Genomic DNA, 20,532 nt, shown 5'->3' with positions numbered 1-20,532 from the left:
TCTCATGAAAACAACCATGCCTACTCTGTTTATTGGTGTGAATGAGTCTGCTTTACGCTGTGAAACATGTGTTTTGGCTAAGAGTCATCGTGCTACTTATTCTCCTAGAGTGTCTAATAAAAGTGTTATTCCTTTTGAGTTGATTCATTCTGATGTTTGGGGACCTTCTAGAGAGCCCACTGTATCGGGTATGAGATATTTTGTGTTGTTTATTGATGATTGTACGAGATTGTCATGGGTTGCCCTTCTTAAAACCAAAGATGAAGTCTTTCCAGCTTTCCGAACTTTTCGTACTCTTGTTCAAACACAGTACCATAGCACCATTAAAGTCTTTCGTTCTGACAATGGGGGGAATATGTTAATCATGTTTTCCAAGAGTTTTTTAACACCCATGGGATTGTTCACCAAACCACATGTCCACAAACACCTGAACAAAATGGAGTGTCTGAAAGGAAAAACCGTCATTTACTTGATATGGCTCGTGCCCTTCTCTTTAGTGCCCATATGCCTAAGTATCTTTGGGGTGATGCTGTATATGCTTCCTCCCATCTTATCAATCGTCTTCCCTCTAGTGTCCTTCAGGGAAAAATTCCATTTGAGGTTCTTGCATCTCATGTCTCCTTACCTTCATTTCATAATCTTCCAGCTCGTGTCTTTGGTTGTGTTGCTTTTGTCCATGTTCCTAAGAACCAGAGGTCTAAATTGGATGCCCGGGCACTTAAGTGTGTGTTTGTTGGCTATGGAGGGTATCAGAAAGGGTACAAGTGCTTTCATCCACCTACCAGGAAGTACTATGTCACTATGGATGTTACTTTCTTTGAGGATATGAGTTATTTTACCTCTTCAGATACAGCTCTTCAGGGGGAGAATTCATTTTTTGAAGAGCTGTATCATGGAGAGGGGGAGGAATCAGAAAGAGGAGAAGAAGCAGGTGGTATTTTGACGGATCCAGTTGAGACCATTAGCTCACCGCTAGAAGTAGAAGCTCCAAACATCCAAACACCAGTTTCTATGGCTGAAAATGATGTTGAAGATACAACTCCAAACATCCAAGCACCAGTCTCTATGGCCGGAAATGATATTGAAGACACAACTGTCACTCCTACCATTGCTTCTACCCCTGACCCACAGCTTCCTGGTACTGAAGATCACTCATTTGAGGTATGTCCACCCACTAGTACTGGTAGTAATGAGTCTAATGTTGAGCAATATGTGTTACCCCATCGGACCACTCGAGGTCAATCAGCCAAAAGGTATGAACCTACTCTTACTGCCAAATCAACATATCCAGTAGCCAACTATATGTCCACTAGGAGGTTGTCTAAGTCATATGAATCATTTGTGAATCAAATATTTGCTGTATCAGTACCTAACAAAGTGCAGGATGCGTTGGGGGATCCAAAGTGGAGGAAGGCTATGGATGAAGAGATGGAGGCGTTGCAGAAGAACAGTACGTGGCAACTTGTGCCTCCACCACAAGGCAAGAAGGCTGTAGGCTGTCGTTGGGTGTTTACCGTGAAGCATAATGCAGATGGATCAGTGAATCGGTACAAAGCACGCCTTGTAGCAAAGGGGTTTACTCAGACGTATGGTATAGACTACGATGAAACGTTTGCTCCTGTTGCCAAGATGAACACTATTCGGGTTCTGCTCTCATTCGCTGCTAGTTTAAACTGGCCACTTCGACAGTTTGATGTCAAGAATGCATTTCTTCATGGAGAGTTAGCCGAGGAAGTGTATATGAGCCTTCCACCTGGGTATGTAGTTGCTTCTCCTGGTGATTTTGTATGCAGATTGAGAAAATCTCTGTATGGTCTTAAACAGTCACCTCGGGCTTGGTTTGGAAGATTTTCACAGTTCATGCGGAAGGTTGGTTACAGACAGAGCAACTCAGACCATACCTTGTTCCTTAAGCATCAACAAGGGAAGGTAACAGCTCTAATTATTTATGTGGATGATATGGTAATCACTGGCAATGATACTGTTGAGATAGAGAGATTGCAGAGACAGCTAGCCTCTGAGTTTGAGATGAAGGACTTGGGTGAACTTAAGTACTTCTTAGGAATTGAGGTAGCTAGGGGGAGAGAAGGAATCTATCTGTGCCAGAGGAAGTACGTTCTTGACTTGCTGACAGAGACAGGTTTATTGGATTGCAGACCTGTTGATACTCCTATTGAGCAGAACCATTGTTTAGCTGAGTATCCAGATCAGGTACCTACTGATCGAGCTCGCTATCAGAGGTTGGTTGGGCGCTTGATTTATTTGGCTCATACTAGACCAGATGTTGCATATGCAGTGAGTGTGGTGAGTCAGTTCATGCATAACCCGAGTGAGAGTCATATGGATGCTGTTATGCGAATTTTGAAGTACTTAAAGTCAGCTCCAGGAAGGGGAGTATTGTTTTCTAAACACAACAACATTCTTGAGGTTTGTGGCTTCACAGATGCAGATTGGGCTGGAAACATTACAGACAGGAGGTCAACATCGGGTTACTTTACCTTTGTGGGAGGTAATTTGGTTACATGGAAGAGTAAGAAACAGAAAGTTGTGGCACGATCTAGAGCTGAGGCTGAGTATAGGGGTATGGTTCACGGAGTGTGTGAATTGTTGTGGCTGAAAAATTTGTTACGTGATTTGGGTTTCAAACTCAAGAGTACCATGCAGTTGTATTGTGACAACAAGGCAGCCATTGACATATCACAGAATCCAGTACAGCATGATCGTACTAAGCATGTGGAGGTTGATCGTCACTTTATAAAGGAGAAGCTAGATGCCAAAATTATTAGTTTTCCTTTTGTTCCAACTGAAGAGCAACTTGCAGATGTACTTACTAAAGGAGTTTCCAGGAAGGCGTTTTATGACTCACTAAGCAAGTTGGGCATGGTTGATGTATATGCGCCAACTTGAGGGGGAGTGTTAGTGTGAGTCATAGTTCCCTATTAGGAATAGACTAACAAGGGAATATATTGTTGTAACTACTTACCTTGTATATGTTGTGTAGTACAGTAGTACACAATAGTTGTAGTACGTTGTAGTACGATTGTAATCCTTTTATATACACCACAGAATGGGTGTAATAAGATATCTGAGAATTCATTCTCTCAATCTCATTATATTTGACTTTAACTACTCGCAGTGACACAAGAGGCAGGAAGCTTTGAAATGTGTAGATATCATAGCAATAGCCATGCGGTCTTTGTATACATATAGGGTCTTAGTTATGGATTTCTTTTTTAGCAATTTTAGGGAATCACTCGTGAGATCCATCCACTTTCTGATCACGTACATCTCGATCATTCAGTTTTTAAGCTACTATGAATATATTATTATTACAAATTTTCAGTCAAATTAATAATCATTTAGAAATTTTGACCCAACAACTATAAAGTAATGCTATTATCGAGGTGAGATAGACATGAAAAATCTAGCTGAAAATTAAATGGTCATTTACATCTCCGTAGCATGTAAAACTGCAACTTTCTATGAAGGGCAAATGAATCCATGTTTACTTGCCAGTCTGCCACCAGATGTGTAATGATGTTGGAGAAATCTCAACTAAACTTGTCAAAATAAAGTTTTTGATGTACAAAGAATTTGAGCACCAGCAATGGAGAAAATTTTAATGTTCTGCACAACAAAATGCTGCATGATTATCTATTTACTCAGAGTCATCCTTGGAGTATATGAGGGAGAGAGAAACTTGAAATGTAAAGATATCATTCATTTAGCCGCTGCTTCTCAGCTTCTGGATTAGATTAGTATTCATGTCAAAACATCTTTTAGAAGTTCAAAGATCGTTAGCAGCTCAGGTTTACTGGAACAAAACGAGACTGATAAAATTTCAGATTTCTACAGAAAGCCTTGTACTACAACAGCTGTGTAACCTGTGCCAATGCTTCAGTCCACTTATCATAATTGTGTGCATCTAGTGTGGGAATGACATCTCTCACACACCTAACTATCAAATACAATACTTTTGTTTCTCAAAATCTCTCGAGTGCAAGAATATTCCCAGTTTCAACTTCATGTGTTCTGATTTCTCAAAACACTGCTGTATGTCCCTTGCCTAATATACATGCATGACAAATTCAAGGAATAAAAAACAACTTGTCAAAATCAGTCGACTCTAACTCTGTAAGCAATACTAAAACTAATTACAAGTGTTCTGTGAAGCTACCACACAGTAAAAAAAACTAGGATCAAACTGAATTACATCAAAGACAAATCTTCTTGCAAGATATTGAACCCTAGCACATTTGACAAACAGAATATTCATACTTTGAATTCAACTCAAAAGTGTTGATAAACTTCTCTTTATTAGGGCTATTACGACTGTTAGGCATCAAAATTCTAGAAACTAACTAGTACTTCAAGTGAGCGTTTGAGGGCTCAAGCAGAGATAAATTCCAGGCAAAATTATGTTAAATTCAAAACCATAATGGATGAAGAAACTTTTATGTGCCTGAAGTCTAATTTGATCCAAGTAACTTGAAATTATTAAGAAAAGCAGCATTTATTATTGACTTGATAACCAAATAATGAGGGACTACTATATCATGAAACTGAATTGTGCAAAACTTTCCTAAATTCCTAACGGTCAAATAAGATCAAAAGATAATGAATGAATGTTACCTCATAAGCAAAAGCCGTGCACCTTTCTTTCAGATTTGGAAGGAAGCAAAACTATGACCAGTATCTAATGAAGATGACAACAACCCTATCAGACTTAAATAAACATCTTTACATCGGATTGCTACTCTTCTACTCAAAAGGAAATGGCAGTGATTAAATGAGGTCATTTAACCCTTAATAACTGCACAAGTGGGATATGAGATCGTTAAGGTTCAAGCGCACACAACAGCGCACTGAGAATTATATAAACTGCAGGGAATTCATAATCACAGGAGGTCCTATTGTGAACTTGAAGTCTCAAGTTATTTTGGTACAAATAGTTATCTTTTTTATTTTTTTATTTATTATTATTTTTTAATCTCAGAACTGTGAGTCTAGCATAACTAACATATCAAACTGTTTCTCCTTTTGGATATAACAAAGAAGAAGCATTTTTTTCATGCCAACCTATCAAAACAATATAATACCATCTGAGCAAGAAGATAATAAAAAGACATGCAGACAACCAGAATAAAAGAAACAGAAACTACAAATATTTCAATATCATAGAAAACAGCAAAAAATCACATATTGAAACCCATTCCCACAAAATTTATACTGATTTCTCAATACACTATCTACATGCATGAAAAATTAAAGGAATGAAAAACAACTGCTGCAAAAGACTAAAAATCAATGTATAAGAAACATTAAAATTAATAGCAAGTGTGCTGTGAATCAATGACGCCTACCGCATAGTTAAAAATGTAGCATTAAACTCATATGAGCACCAGGATACTTGAATATCAACATTCACAACAATAGAGGACAATTTTAATCCAGTTTTCTACTCTCACTAGCTCCTCCATATCTGAAGCCTCCTAATCCTAAAGGTTGCTGGTATAACATCCATGAACCAGAGCATCACTGCTTCAAGGCGGAAAGAACAATACTCACGGCACTTCTAATTACAGGTGTTGGTCTGCCCTTTAAAACGTCCATCATAGCCTTCGCATTAGGAACAAAGCCCTTATCCATCATTACCTGCACAAACTCTTTTCCCTCCTCCTCAGCTGCCTTGTCCTCCTGCTTTGCAAAGCCCTCTATCACCGCAGTGAAGGTAGCAGCATTGGGCCGCTTCCCCTTGTCCATCATCTCGAGCAAATACTTCTTGGCATCTCCATAGAAGTTGGGGTCAGCACTGAGTCCCTTGATTAAAACGGTGTAAGTGTAGGAGTTGGGGGCAACCCCAGCAGCTAACATGGCCAGGTATGCCTCCAGAGCACCCTTGGCCTTGCCAAACGAGAGATAGGCTTCAATAACAGCGGTGTGGATTAGGACCATGGGCTCTATACCCGTCTCCTCAACTTCGTTAAAGAACTCTGTGGCCTCGTCTACATTTCCATCATTTATCAAAGCACTATACATTATGCTCCCCAGTTTTTCAGCGTGGCCAGGACAGGCGCGCAAGACGTAGAAGTACTTTCTAACATCCTTGTCGATGGTCTCATTGTGGACAAGATTAGCATACATCTTCAGTGTTTGCATTCCTTCGGCGAGGTAGGCTTCTTTGTAGTGAAAACCACTGTCGGGAGGCATGAATCCCTTGGCCTTTATCTGCTCAAGAAACTCCTTGGCCTTCTCCACTGGCTCTCGGTAGGCAATGGCCTTCATAATGTTCCAGAAGGGTGTAGGATTGGGCTTCATCCCCTTATCCAACATTTCAAGAAAATACTTCTTTGCATACCTAAGGAACTTTACATTTGAAAAATCTGTTGCAAGTACACAGATGAGTTGGACGTAAGTGTAGCAGGCGGGGTTGACATCAGTGGCTATCATGTGCTGGTAGACCTTGAGAGCACTGTTGGCCTTGCGACTACCGGCGTACATCAGAATCACAATGGTGAAGACAGCCACTGGAGACAGAATGCCCAAGTCAGAGACAGGCTTAAACATCTCTCGGGCTCTGTCAATGATGCCGGTATCTGCCATAGAATTGAACAACTCAATCGAAAAATCGTTAAGGGAATCGTAGCTCCTCCCAATGGTGCCAAATATTCTTTTCAAGGACTCGTCCTCACAGTGTTTGGTGGCGTCCTTGAAAACATCCATTACATGTTTCTTGAGGTCATCGGCAGAAGAATTGGGGGAATTACTGTCCGCCATTGATTCGATTGTTCTAAGTAGTTCAGTTGCAGCAGAAATCAAAGTTTGAAACCACAAAAATCATAACTTGACTGAGAATCTAGTGTAGAAAAGAAATGGCAAACGGACCCAAATAAGTGAATTAAGCGTTTTCTACTCAAAACAAACAGTATAATATCACCGGAATGTAAAACTCCAAACTCCAATTAAGACCTAGTGTATAACGAAAACGGAAAATTCAGTGAAAACGAAGGTAGCTAGGTTTTCAACTAGAAACAAATTAAATTAAGCAGTAGCTACTATGTGAGAATTCAGAACGATAACCTGTGTTAGGATTTCAAAAGGAGATGATGATGATCAATGAAGAAGAAGAAGAAGAAGAAGAAGAGAAGAGCACTCACCTTCCTCCGATGATTCTCCGGCGGTAGCTCCGGAAGCAGAGAACAGTACGAAAAATGGTTTCTATTTTCTATTTGCTTAAATTTTAAATACGTGAAAAATAAACGAACCGCGCCCGTATTTTATAGGTTCCATTTATTTTTAGGCCACCTTTTTTTTAGTTATTTGTAATTTTGTTATTTCTATTTCAGTATTTTGTTCAAATTGCCTAGTGTTCCCTTTCTAATTTTGCATTTTTATCCCTCTTTTTTTTTTTCAATGTTTATAATTCTGGTCATTCTCATGAAATTGAGATTAAATAACTAACTTGAATAAATTGACCCTTTGTGGTGTCTTTTTAGCGCTACACGTCTAACCGACTTTCAAAATGAAAGTAATATAACGACAACGTGAGAAACAAGTTAATAGTTTTGAAAACACTTGGAATCTCAAATATTGTACCAAATATCAATACCTACAGTACATTAGGACTAAAATGGACTCAAATCAATGAATTAATAAAGCAAAGTTGCAATCAAACACAATTGTCTTTTTATAAAGGGAGAATTTTAGAAACAATACATAAACTTCTCACCACTAATAATTAAGGTTCCTAAATTTAGATCACTACTAGAAAAAATACATACAAGGACACCAAACAAGGACACATAATTTATGTGGAGTCCTTGAAGGTTTTTAAGGACACACAACTTCAAATTGAAATTTTTTTAGTGGGTGGACAGTTTTTAACGACACGTAAACCATTTTTGTTGTGTCCTAAGATTGGGCTCCAAAATTTCAATAAAAAAGGCGGAGCTGCAGTACTTGGCGTTTTCGATTCCCTCCCGAAATTTCACTTCCCCCTCCCCGACTTGCACTCCCGCCGATTTTTCTTTGCCAAAAGTTAAACTTCCCACTTGTTTTTCTGCACACAAATTCCCACTCTGGCCTCTATTTTTTCATTGACCTACCTCTCTCTCTCTCTCTCTGCATCTCTTCCTCATCGAATTCAATCACCACAGACGAGTATTCTCTCTCCTTCTCGATCTGTCTATACGGTTTTCTTCTTGCCAGATCTGTGAGCTTTGGTGCTGGGTAACAATTGTTTCTTCATGATTCCCCGTTGGTTTGCTTTCACCAGGATCTGTGAGCTTTCTCCGTTGCCGTTAACGAGGATCCGATCTAAGAGTCTTGACTGGCGGTGGCTTTCTTCTCATCCAAATCAGAATTAGATGGGTACGTCAGTGGCTCGATTTATATTGCTTAATTATGTGGATGAGATCTTGGAGGTTTAATTTTGTTTTCATCTACTCTTCCGCAGATGCCAAGCCTAAACCCTCTCATCCTCTTTGCAGTGCTGTCGCCGTTATCTCTCCGCAAACCACCGACCTCACCGCCTACCCTAGACGCCTCCGCGATGCCGTTCTTCACCCATATCATCCACCGTCCTCACCAAATCTAACTTTTGGTAATAATTATTATAAGGTTTTGTTGGGTTTTGGTTAGTTCATCAGTTTGGCTCCAAATATGTCTTACACATCTCATATCATCCACCACTCCAAAAAGGTCCGCTCTTCAATTGAATTTGGTTTTGATTCTAATCTGGGTGATGCTGTTTACTTTGGTGTCGATCTTGTTGGCAAAACAGGTTCTTCTGTAGTGATAGGATTAGTTAAGCCAGGGTTTAATACTTCGAGAATTGAACAGGTGATGATGATCCTGACAAGAGAAACAAACTAGTTCAGGACTTGAATGATTTAACTGGAGAAGGAAACATTGATAGTATGATTGCAGTTGAAATGGGATTGAAGGAGCTTGCTTTCCTGAAGGTTCTCTTCTTATACTTTGCTCTCTTTCTTTCATTCTTATATTGTTCTTTCTTATGCAATTCTCCAAATAAGAAGTCACACATTAACATCAACATGGGTCGTCTGTCGTTATATTGCCGTCATGTTTCTTTTTTGGTAGTGTACTGCTTGCATTAGCCCAACAAAACTCTGCTTGGTTATTTTGGTTAGTATTAGATCTTGGAGTCTGAAGTTTCTCAAGTCATTTTCTGATATGTGCATTTGGTTGCAGCCCTCTGCATCGAAGAAGTATGGTAAACCTATCACCACGTGTGTGAAGGTTTTAGATATGACTGGGTTGAAGCTTTTAGCACTAAGCCAAATTAAGCTTTGTTATATTCATATTTATACCATTACTGTAAATTGTGCTGAAAGGATTTTTTTTTTTTTTGCTTGATGTGTTTTAGTGGTCCGAAAGGAGGAGGTTTGAAATTGCTGGATTGGTTGCCACTGTCTTAAGAGCCCATTTACATGCCTATGATCCAGTTTTCTCAATGACTTTGATATATTTAATAAGGTATGACCTCTTTGACTTTGGAGTAGTTGCTTACAGTTATTATTAATGTCCTTTAGGGTGTGAGGGAGTGTTTGTTTGTGTACAAGGCACAGGAACTATGTTCTCTGTTTTTTTTGTGTGTGTGTGTGTGTGTGTGTGTATAAGTTATTAGTGTCTTGTGCAGCATACACAAGGGCTTTTGTCTTCGTCAAGGAATTTCATCACCCATTTCAGACCTTAAGACGAGGTTGCTTCTAGAGGAGCGTGACCCCCCAGCAATTCCCCAAGAGAGCCTGTCTGAAGCACCTCCTTTTGATGAGATGAGACTTCTAAAACATGCACACTTGTCCCTAGATGTTACAGGAGGTAAAATAGTTCAACATTTGCGGGTGATGCATGGATCACAGAGATGTTCCTTATTTCATGTGTTAGACAATGAACAAGTAAAACTGTCATTTGGATGCCAAGCATGTCTTAACATATTTTTGTGTTTGGTTTGGAAAACCAGGTGGACATACAAGCTCTAGCACACGCTGTAGAACTTACAAGGCAGGGAGCAGTAGATAGTTTGAGATTTGCTAAGGGTGATTTGTTTCAGGCTTTTCAGGTCACTTATTAATTACTGATCAAACATTTTCTTATTCTTTTTTTTTAAGTGCTTATATGTTTGGATTTGTTTTTTGTATCGTCAAGTTCATAACTTATAGGTAAATTGGTCATTTGAGGCATCTTAATTTGATCTGAGATATATTTGTAAGTGTAAATGAAAAAACAACATACTGTTAGAGATTTTTATGTCAAAAAAGAGGCTATATAAACAGTAGTGATTAAGATTGGTCAGAAAAGGGGTGGAAGAACTTGTACTGATGATACAGAGAATCTTTTTTCCCCAACCTCATGGACAATCGCATTAATTTTAAACAGAATTTCTTTTTAAGCTTGCAAGATTTTTAATTCATTAGTATTAATTATTTGTACTTTCCTACTGCAGAACGAAATATGTAGAATGAGAGTTGATGTTACCCTGCTTGATGAGCTTGTTCGCGAGTACTGTGTTTATAGGGGCATTGTGGATGCTGGTCTTGCATCTTCTTCTGGTGAAATTCAACTTTTGGTTGATTCTGTACTTTATAGGTTATTGTTTTTAATCTTTTAACATTGTGACTGATACTAATCTACCTATCCATGATAGTTGTACCTGGAATGCAAAGCCCTTCCAAATCTATTTAAGTCTATTAATAATAAAGGTTTGTAGATTTTTTTTTTCATTGTCATGATTCAGTTTTCTGTATAGAATGTGTCTAAATGCTACTGCAAATGTTACTTACTCCTTCTCCTTGTCTGTTTTTCTAGATAATGCAAATGTTACTTACTCGGCAAAAAACACCGCCTTTCATAGGTGTTTTTGCTATCTAGACCTTTGTTGGTTAGTTTTGAATTCGATGCATGCACTTTTGACTTTGGTTTTGTGGGTGATCGATATTTTTCTTTGTAGGTTTTGTGAGGGTTGGCATTTAAGCTCAGCTTTGTGTAATCAGATATGGGAAATCGTTGAATTCCAGTTGTCAAGTATTCGTTTCTGTTTCGGTGTGCCTGTGAGTATTTTTCTGTGTTCTCCATTTTCAGTTCAGTTTTGAGGTATTGTTTTCATGTGTGTGACTAAGAGGATGACATTGCTGTGATGTTTGTATATAAAGGCATCTCATTTCTGTTTTGCGCATTTTCAAATAGGTCCATTTTCCTGTGGGAATCTTTAAGTATGGAGATGTTACTACCCATGTACAGTTTTTGAGTTTTTATTTTTTATTGATGTGAGATAAAAGTTGTATTCATCATGTCCATGTAGTTTTTCCATGGATCTCTCTTCTTGATGATGCAATTTTGAATTATCTGTACTGTTTCCATCACAGTCTGATGTCCAGATCGTGCAATGTGTTTCATTCTAAAGCTTGTAGACAAAAAATGCGGAAGGACAGACTGAATGGCAAGTACGCTCCAGTTTCATCCTTAATGTTCATAACCTCATTGTGTTGTATCTGTCTTCACAAGTACGCTCCAGGACTGTTAATATGTACTTGATATTGGTTTGTGCTATATTTATCAGGTTATAATTGAAGATATTGGGAAGCAGATTAAGCAACTATAAACCGACAAGGTGCAGGACATTGATTTACTTGACTAGAATTGTTGAACTGTAATTTGTTTTACTTTATAAATTTGTTTGCATATGGTGTATTTTGATTAAGTTAATATTGCATTTGGTGGTGTATTTTGAGGGGTGTACAATTGGAGAAAGCTTCCTTTTATTATTAATAAATTTTTTTTTTTGGGTTTTTTACAAGTTTTAAGGACACGTTTTGAACGTCCTCTATGACTCTTTTAAGTGTCATGTTTTAGTTTTAAGGACACATATGAGTGTATTTTTTGTGTCCTCTTATGGTTTTAAGGACTCCATTTTCAAAGCTTTTAGGACACAGTTTGTGTGTCCTAGTATAGAATAAAGGACACCTATTAGAAGATATAAGGATGCAATTTAGGTGTCCTCTTATGGATTTAAGGACACTGCATCTAGAGCTTTAAGGACACACAAACTGTGTCTTCGTATAGAAAAGAGGACACGTTTTCAGTGTCCTTGTTTGAGACTTATAATGACTGCTGGATAGAGGACTTTTTTTTAAAGAGTCCTTGTATGTATTTAAGGACACAGTTTCAGTGTCCTTAAATGGTGTTTTTCTAGTAGTGGATAAATAACATATCAATGCCTAAACTAACAAACCCAACTCAATTATGGCACGTTTACTTACTTGGAATGAAAAATAATTATGAATCGGAGACAACTGGAATGGGAGAAGAAGAAAAATTGGTATTATTTCTGGAGGAATTGATTCATAAACTCATCTCTTCCCTTCGTAATCAAATTCCTGAGTATTCAGGAATCGACTCCTTATAAGGAGGTGGGACCTACATCAATTCCGATTCTTTCGTGTGTTAGTAAACGCATGAATACTTTTACTCGGAATCATTCCGATTTCTTTATGTGTTAGTAAACGTAGGAATAGTTTTACCCTGTAATCATTCTCTCTCATTCCAAGTAAGTAAACGTGCCCTACATGCCATCAATAACACCTTTGACCTTATGTCATTATTTATTTTTCAAATGGTATTTTTGTATTTTTATTCTCTCTCACCAATTAGAACCATTCTTAATGGATTGACCCTAGGGCTGTCAATTCCGACACGACCAGATAACACGACTCAAAACTTATACTAAATAAAGCGGGTTGAACCCGCACAATTAAAAAGCTGGTCGGTCGCGGGTCAACCCGTCATGACCCATTTAATAAATAGATCGGCCACAGGTCAACCTGTCAACATAAAGTGAACCCGTATAATCCGATTATGCTACTTCTTCTTGAAATTTTGGACGTTGGGAGTATTTGATCTTAGGATTGAACAATTTGAAATATTTTGCTTCATCATTATTGAATTTAATTATTTAAGAATTATATATAATTATTTATAGGATTAATTTCAGTTTACCCCCCTGAGGTTTGGGGGTGTCATCATTTCACCCCCTTTACTTTCAATTTTGAATTTTTACCCCCTAAACTTTTCAATTTCAATCAGTCTTATCCAATTTTTACTGTTCCGTCCAAATTGGACGTTAAGTTTGACTTTTGAGGGCTAAAATGGTCATTTCAACATAAAAAATTTAAAAAAATTAAAAATAAATTTTTTTTTTTTTCTTTCTGTTTTTAAGTTTTTTTTTTTTCTTCAACCTATACACCACAAATTATAATAGGTTTATAAAAACTAAAAAATATTCTAGGTGGTTGAAAGCCGCTAACTGGTCTACGATATTTGTAATATATCTCCGATAAAGTGAAGAATTTTAGAATATATCCCCAATAAAGTGAAGAAATATCTGTGTAAAATCATTTTTGGTCTGCGATATTTGTGATATATATCCAATATTTATCTGTAAATAAATATCTGTAAAAAATGATTTTACACAGATATTTCTTCACTTTATTGGGGATATACAGATATTTACAGATAAAGTGTAAAATCATTTTTTACAAATATTTCTTCACTTTATTTGGGATATATCCTAAATTCTTCACTTTATCGGAGATATGTCACAAATATCGTAGACCAGCGAGCGGCTTTCAACTACCTAGAGTATTTTTTTGTTTTTATAGATATATTATAACTTGTGGTGTATAGGTTGGAGACAAAATTAAAAAAAAAAAAAAAAAAAGAAGAAACAAAACCAAAAAAAAAAAAAAAAAACGAAGAAACAGAAAAAAAAAATTGGACATTTTTTTTTATTATTATTATTATTATTTTTTTTTTTTTTTTATGTTGAAATGACCATTTTAACTAGGCCTGGGATTGGTTTGGCTCGGCTCGGTAACATGCCTATACCGATACCGATACCGAGTTTATAGTCGGCTCGGTTCGGGACACCGGAAACTCAGCTGCCATACCGATTAGGCCCAAATCCAATCGGTTCGGTACCAATCGGTACCACCTGCTTTGAATAGCAAAATTTCCAGAAACCTGATAAAATGCAGCATTGTCAATTTCAATTTCAAATCAACAGAATCCCAATTTCAAATCAACCCCAAATTCAAATCAAGCTACACAATCATGAAAACAGAAAAATCTGAGAAAGTGAGAGACTTACTCCCAGTTTTCCCATCGATTCGGAGTGGGAGGCTTGAAGAATCGAGTTGAAGAAACGAGTTGAAGAATCGATTCCTCGATGGAGGGCAGAGAGGGGTGAGAGCCTTCGAATCTTCGAGGAGGGCAGAGAGGAGTGAGAGAAGAGCGACAGCTTCCGATCTTCGATGGAGTAGAGGAGTGAGAGAAGAGCGAGAGCCTTCGAGTCTTCGATAGAGGAGACTTGGATCGAGTAGGTTGAGCTGTTGTTTCGGTCTCGGTTCTTCGAGAGGCTGAGAGTCTTCGATGGAGGAGAGCAGAGAGGAGTGCGAGGTTGAGAGGCTGGGGCCTGGGAGTCTTCAATGGAGGAGGAGAGAGGCTCGATTTAGGGTTTGGGAATTGGGAGTGTTCGATGGAGGAGAACTGGAGAAGAGAGGCTCGAACGGCAGAACGCAGAAGTAACGCGGTGTTTAGGGCTGAAATCAACGACGAGTCGTGCGCAATATTAGAACATCGGGTCTGGTCGGTCAAAACGGTATGTATTTGACCCATACCGAGGCCGACCCGTTTTCATGCTATTCGGTTCGGGTCGGGTCGGTATTGTGTGGAATTGAAGTTTCAGACCGACCCGATCGGTATCGGGTCGGATAGGTCGGATTCGGTTTCGGTTTTTCGGTAAGCAATTCCCAGGCCTAATTTTAACCCTCAAAAGTCAAACTTAACGTCCAATTTGGACGGAACAGTAAAAATTGGACACGGCTGATTGAAATTGAAAAGTTTAGGGGGTAAAAATTCAAAATTGAAAGTAGAGGGGTTGAATTTCACCCCCAAACCTCAGGGGGGTAAACTGAAATTAATCCTTATTTATATTCTTCATCTTAAGGAGTTTTTAGTGAATTTAATCAATTTATGCATTTTTTTAGTTAAATGGGTAGCAGTATTAACTCTTAAATGGGTCATTTTGTCCAATACGACACAACCTATTTATTAAATGGGTTAAGTAAGTTGGAAATGTGTAACCCGTTTAATAAATAGGTTGGGTTTGGGTTTAAATTTTCGACACGATTATTAAATGGGTCAAGTTTGTCTCTTGTGACACGACAAATATCTTGATCTGACACGATCCATTGACAGCCCTACACCCACATTCTCTCAAAAATAAATAAAATAACATGAAATAAAATAAAATATATATTAAAAAAAAAAAAAAAACAACGACTCAACTAATCTAAAGGGACTAAGGAAGAAACCTATTTTAAGACCTAAGCTATGTAAATCAATATTGAGAGAGAGCCTAGTCTAATAATTTATGGAGTCGATGAGAAATGTCTCAGATTATAAGAATAGTGAATTTCGCTTCACATACAACATTTTTGAGGGAGCCTTAATCGAATTTTATTTGTTAACAACTTATCTATTGTTTCAAGAAAGATATCAAAACAGCTTGTCAAACTAAAGGGTTTCGATGTACAAAGAATTTGGGTACCATTAACGTTGTCCTCAACAAGACGATGCATTAACTACTCGCATTGACACATGAGGGAGGAACTTTTGAATTGTGTAGATATCATACCAATAGCCATACGGTCTGTGTATAGATATAGTCTTAGTTATGGATTTCTTTTTATAGCAATTTTAAGGGATCGTTCGTGAAATCCACCAACTTTCTAATCACATATCAACATCTCGACTATTCAGTTTTTAAACTTCTATTGAATGTATTACTATACAAATTATCAGTCAAATTAATAATCATTAAGAAAATTTTGAACCCGCAGAGATATAAAGTAATGTTATTATTGAGATATATGAGATAGACAAGAAAAATCTAGCTGAAAATTAAATGATCATTTACATCTCCGTAGCATGTAAAACTGCAACTTTCTATGAAATTGGCAAAAGAATTCATATTTACCGCCAGTCTGCCACCAGATATCTAATGATGTAGGAGAAATCTCAACTAAACTAGTCAAAATAAAGTTTTTCATGTACAAAGAATTTGAGTTCCAGCTATGGAGAAAATTTTAAAGTTCTGCACAGCCAGATGCTGCATCATTATCTATTTACTCACAGTCATCCTTGGAGTATACGAGGGAGAGAAAAACTTGAAATTAGGAGATATCATTCCTTTAGCCGCTGCTTCTCAGCTTCTGGATTAGACTAGTATTCATGTCAAAACATCCTTTAGAAGTTCAAAGATCGTTAGCAGCTCAGGTTTACGCGAACAAAAGGGAGACTGGTAAAATTTCTGATTTCTACAGAAAGCCTTGTACTACAACAGCTGTGTTACCTGTGCCAATGCTTCAGTCCACTTATCATGATTGTGTGCATTTAGTGTGGCAATGACATCTCTCACACACCTAACTATCAAATACAATACTTTTGTTTCTCAAAATCTCTCTAGTGCAAGAATACTCCCAGTTTCAACTTCATGTGTTCTGATTTCTCAAAACACTGCTGTATGTACCTTGCCTAATATACATGCATGACAAATTCAAGGAATAAAAAACAACTGTTGTCAAAATCAGTCAACTCTAACTCTGTAAGCAATATTAAAACTAATTACAAGTGTTCTGTGAAGCTACCATACAGTAAAAAAAAATTAGGATCAAACTGAATTACATCAAAGACACAAATCTTCTTGCAAGATATTGAACACTTGCACATTTGACAAACAGAATATTCATACTTTGAATTCAACTCAAAAGTGTTGATAAACTTCTCTTTATTAGGGCTATCACGACTCAGTTAGGCATCAAAATTCTAGAAACTAACTAGTGCTTCAAGTGAGCGTTTGAGGGCTCAGGCAGAGATAAATTCCAGGCAAACTTATGTTAAATTCAAAACCATAATGGATGAAGAAACTTTTATGTGCCTGAAGTCTAATTTGATGCAAGTAACTTGAAACTATTAAGAAAAAGCAGCATTTATTATTGACTTGATAACCAAATAATGAGGGACTACTATATCATGAAACTGAAATGTGCAAGACTTTCCTAACGGTCAAATAAGATCAAAAGATAATGAATGAATGTTACCTCATAAGCAAAAGCAGTGCACCTTTCTTTCTGATTTGGAAGGAAGCAAAACTATGACCAGTATCTAATGGAGATGACAACAACCCTATCAGACTTAAATAAACATCTTTACTTCGGATTGCTATTCCTTTCTACTCAAAAGGAAATGGCAGTGATTAAATGAGGTCGTTTAACCCTTAATAACTGCACAAGTGGGATATGAGATCGTTAAGGATCAAGCGAACACAACAGTGCACTGAGAATTATATAAACTGCAGGGAATTCATAATAACAGGAGGTCCTATTGTGAACTTGAAGCCTCAAGTTATTTTGGTCCACATAGTTATCTTTTTTATTTATTTATTTATTAATCTCAGAACTGTGAGTCTAGCACAACTAACATATCAAACTGTTTCTCCTTTTGGATATAACAAAGAAGAAGCATTTTTTTCATGCCCAACCTGTCAAAAGAATATAATACCATCTGAGCAAGATAATAAAAAGACATGCAGACAACCAGAATAAAAGAAACAGAAACTGCAAATATTTCAATATCATAGAAAACAGCAAAAGATCCCATATTGAAACCCATTCCCACAAAATTTATACTGCTTTCTCATTTGTTCTGATTCCTCAGTACACTATCTACATGCATGAAAAATTAAAGGAATGAAAAAAAACTGCTGTAAAAGACTAAAAATCAATGTATAAGAAACATTAAAATTAATCGCAAGTGTGCTCTGAATCAACAATGCCTACGGCACAGTTAAAAATGTAGCATTAAATTCATATGAGCACCAGGATACTTGAACATCAACATTCACAATAGAGAACAGCACAAAATTTATACTGAAATCCAGTTTTCTACTCTCACTAGCTCCTACGTATCTGAAGCCTCCTAATCCTAAAGCTTGCTGGTATAACATCCATGAACCAGAGCATCACTGCTTCAAGGTGAAAAGAACAAGTGCACTTCTAATTACAGATGTTGGTCTACCCTTTAAAACGTCCATCATAGCCTTTGCATTAGGAACAAACCCCTTATCGATCATTACTTGCACAAACTCTTTTCCCTCCTCCTCAGCTGCCTTGTTCTCCGGCTTTGCAAAGCCCTCTATCACCGCAGTGAAGGTAGCAGCATTGGGCCGCTTCCCCCTGTCCATCATCTCGAGCAAAAACTTCTTGGCATCGCCTAAGAAGTTGGGCTCAGCACTGAGTCCCTTGATTAAAACGGTGCAAGTGTAGGAGTTGGGGGCAACCCCAGCAGCTAACATGGCCAGGTACGCCTCCAGAGCACCCCTGGTCTTACCAAACTCAAGGTAGGTTTTAATAACGGAAGTGTGGATTAGGATCAGGGGCTCTGTACCCGTCTCCTGAATTGTGTTATAAAACTCAAAGGCCTCGTTTACATTTCCATCCTCTACCAAAGCATTGTACATCTTGTTTGCCAGTTTCTTTTGGGTGCCATCGGAAGAACACTTTAACATCCTGTCAGTGGCATCATTGTAGAGAAGATCAGCATACATCTTCAGTGCCTGGAATGCTTCGGTGAAGTGGCCTTCTTTGTATTGAAAACCATGTTCGGGGGGGGGTGTGGTGTGGGAGGATGAACCCCTTGGCTTTTATCTGCTCAAGAAACACCTTGGCCTTCTCCTCGGTCTCTCGGTAGGCAATGGCATCCATAACATTGATGTAGGGTGTAGGATTGGGCTTCATCCCCTTATCCAACATTTCAAGAAAATACTTCTTGGCATACCCAAGGAAATTTACGTCGGAAAAATCTTGTGCAAGTGTGGAGATGAGTATCGTGTAAGTGAAGGAGACGGGGGTGACACCAGTGGCTATCATGTGATGGTAGACCTTGAGAGCACCCTTGGCATTGCGAGCATCAGAGTAGATCATAATGACCATGTTGAAGATAGCCACTGGAGACAGAATGTCCAAGTTAGAGACAGACTTAGACAGCTCTTTGGCTTTGTCACTGATGCCGATACCTCCCATAGCATCGAACAACTTAATTACACAATCGTTAAGGGAGTTGTAGTCCGCAATCGTGCCGAATACTCTAGTCAAGTACTCGTCCTCACAGTCTTTGGTGGCTTCCTCGAAAACCTCCATTACATGTTTCTTGAGGTCATCGGCAGAAGAATTGGGGGAACTACAGTACCTCATTGATTTCGATTGTTCGAAGTAGTTTAGTTGCAGCAGAAATCAAATTTTGAAACCACAAAAATCAGAACTTGACTGAGGATCTAGTGTAGAAAAGAAAAGGCAATCAGACCCAAATAAGTGAAGTTTGGGTTTTCTACTTCAAAACAAACAGTATAATACCACCGGAATGTAAATATTCAAACTTGAATTAAAACCTAGAGCGTAAAAGAAACGGAAAATTCAGTGAAGCTAAGCTAGCCAGGTTTTCAACTAGAAACAAATTAAATTAAGCAGTAGCTATTGTTTGAGAATTCAGATCGATAACCTGCGTTAGGGTTTTAAAAGGAGACGATGATTATAAATGAAGAAGAAGAGAAGGGCACTCACCTTCCTCCGATGATTCTCCGGCGGTAGCTCTGGAGGCAGAGAACAGTACCGAGAAATTCATAATGAGATTTAAATGCTTTTACTCACAGAGATAAAGAAATCGGTTCCAGCGGGAATCTTATAACCACCTTTTTCACCCTTGTACCCTCCTGCACAATGGACATAAAGTCTTTGTGTTAATCTAACCAAAAAGAGTCTGTACACATTTCTATGGATGTAATTTCATACAATCCACAGATGATAATCTTGATCTCCAAGTTTTGCAGTTCTTGTATCTTTTACTCTCTGAAAATTATTTATAAAATGTTCTTGCTTGACCATATTGCTTTTGCCACATTAATACCTGGAAGTGTATCAGGTTTTAGAGAACGTCTAATAAGCAAGGGGGGTTGAGGATACATACGAAGAGACTCCGCAACAATAAATCTCGTGTACCTGAAAGGATAACATCACGTGAGTATTACTTTGAGCAACCAACAAGGGTGCAGATGAGCCTAATTGAAGTAATCATTGTGCCTCTTCTTGGCTCTAGCATTGCTTAACCTCTAAATGAGATCCAAATGCGCTGTTCAAACATGTTAGCGCTTAGGGCTCATTCATATAAAGAAGAAAAAGTTCGGAATTTACTGAGCCACCATCAATATGATTCAGACCTCCCATTCCCTTTATATCAATAGAGAAATGGTTTTTTTTTTTTTTTTCTCTGCTCAAATTTTAAAAAATATGAAAAAATAAACGACCCGCGCATATTTTATAGTTTCCATTACCCCTTTTACTTTTTTTTTTCTTTTTTTGGCAACTGGTGGTTCTAGGTCAACTTCTAAATTTGATATTT

The 20,532-nt window shown here is 37.8% G+C and overlaps 4 protein-coding genes across 4 annotated transcripts; 2 read left to right on the top strand and 2 right to left on the bottom strand.

Annotated features, from left to right (window-relative positions):
* Positions 1-5,354: 5,354 nt before the first annotated feature.
* LOC112178317 (putative pentatricopeptide repeat-containing protein At1g12700, mitochondrial) lies at positions 5,355-7,215 on the bottom strand. The gene is made up of 2 exons (XM_024316475.2): positions 7,158-7,215; positions 5,355-6,790 (listed from the first exon to the last, which is right to left on the bottom strand). The coding sequence occupies exon 2, from the start codon at positions 6,775-6,777 to the stop codon at positions 5,536-5,538; it is 1,242 nt and encodes a 413-aa protein (XP_024172243.1). The 5' UTR covers positions 6,778-6,790; positions 7,158-7,215; the 3' UTR covers positions 5,355-5,535.
* Positions 7,216-7,925: 710 nt separating this feature from the next.
* On the top strand, positions 7,926-9,440 carry LOC112180059. The gene is made up of 6 exons (XM_040511547.1): positions 7,926-8,370; positions 8,456-8,602; positions 8,842-8,963; positions 9,103-9,147; positions 9,214-9,278; positions 9,389-9,440. The coding sequence occupies exons 1-6, from the start codon at positions 8,367-8,369 to the stop codon at positions 9,438-9,440; spliced, it is 435 nt and encodes a 144-aa protein (XP_040367481.1). The 5' UTR covers positions 7,926-8,366.
* LOC112178316 lies at positions 9,370-10,707 on the top strand. Its single transcript, XM_024316474.2, has 5 exons — positions 9,370-9,498; positions 9,662-9,797; positions 9,986-10,084; positions 10,469-10,574; positions 10,670-10,707. The coding sequence occupies exons 1-5, from the start codon at positions 9,476-9,478 to the stop codon at positions 10,705-10,707; spliced, it is 402 nt and encodes a 133-aa protein (XP_024172242.1). The 5' UTR covers positions 9,370-9,475.
* A 7,393-nt stretch (positions 10,708-18,100) lies between these two features.
* Positions 18,101-19,331, bottom strand: LOC112178314 (pentatricopeptide repeat-containing protein At5g14770, mitochondrial). The gene is made up of 2 exons (XM_024316473.1): positions 18,772-19,331; positions 18,101-18,647 (listed from the first exon to the last, which is right to left on the bottom strand). Exons 1-2 carry the CDS (start codon positions 19,329-19,331, stop codon positions 18,101-18,103), a joined length of 1,107 nt encoding a protein of 368 aa, XP_024172241.1.
* Between the last annotated feature and the right edge of the window lie 1,201 nt (positions 19,332-20,532).

The sequence above is a fragment of the Rosa chinensis genome, chromosome 7 (assembly GCF_002994745.2).
Source record: "Rosa chinensis cultivar Old Blush chromosome 7, RchiOBHm-V2, whole genome shotgun sequence".
Taxonomy (NCBI): Eukaryota; Viridiplantae; Streptophyta; class Magnoliopsida; order Rosales; family Rosaceae; genus Rosa; species Rosa chinensis.
Note: the sequence above shows the minus strand (reverse complement) of the source record. Positions and strands in the feature narration are given on the sequence as shown.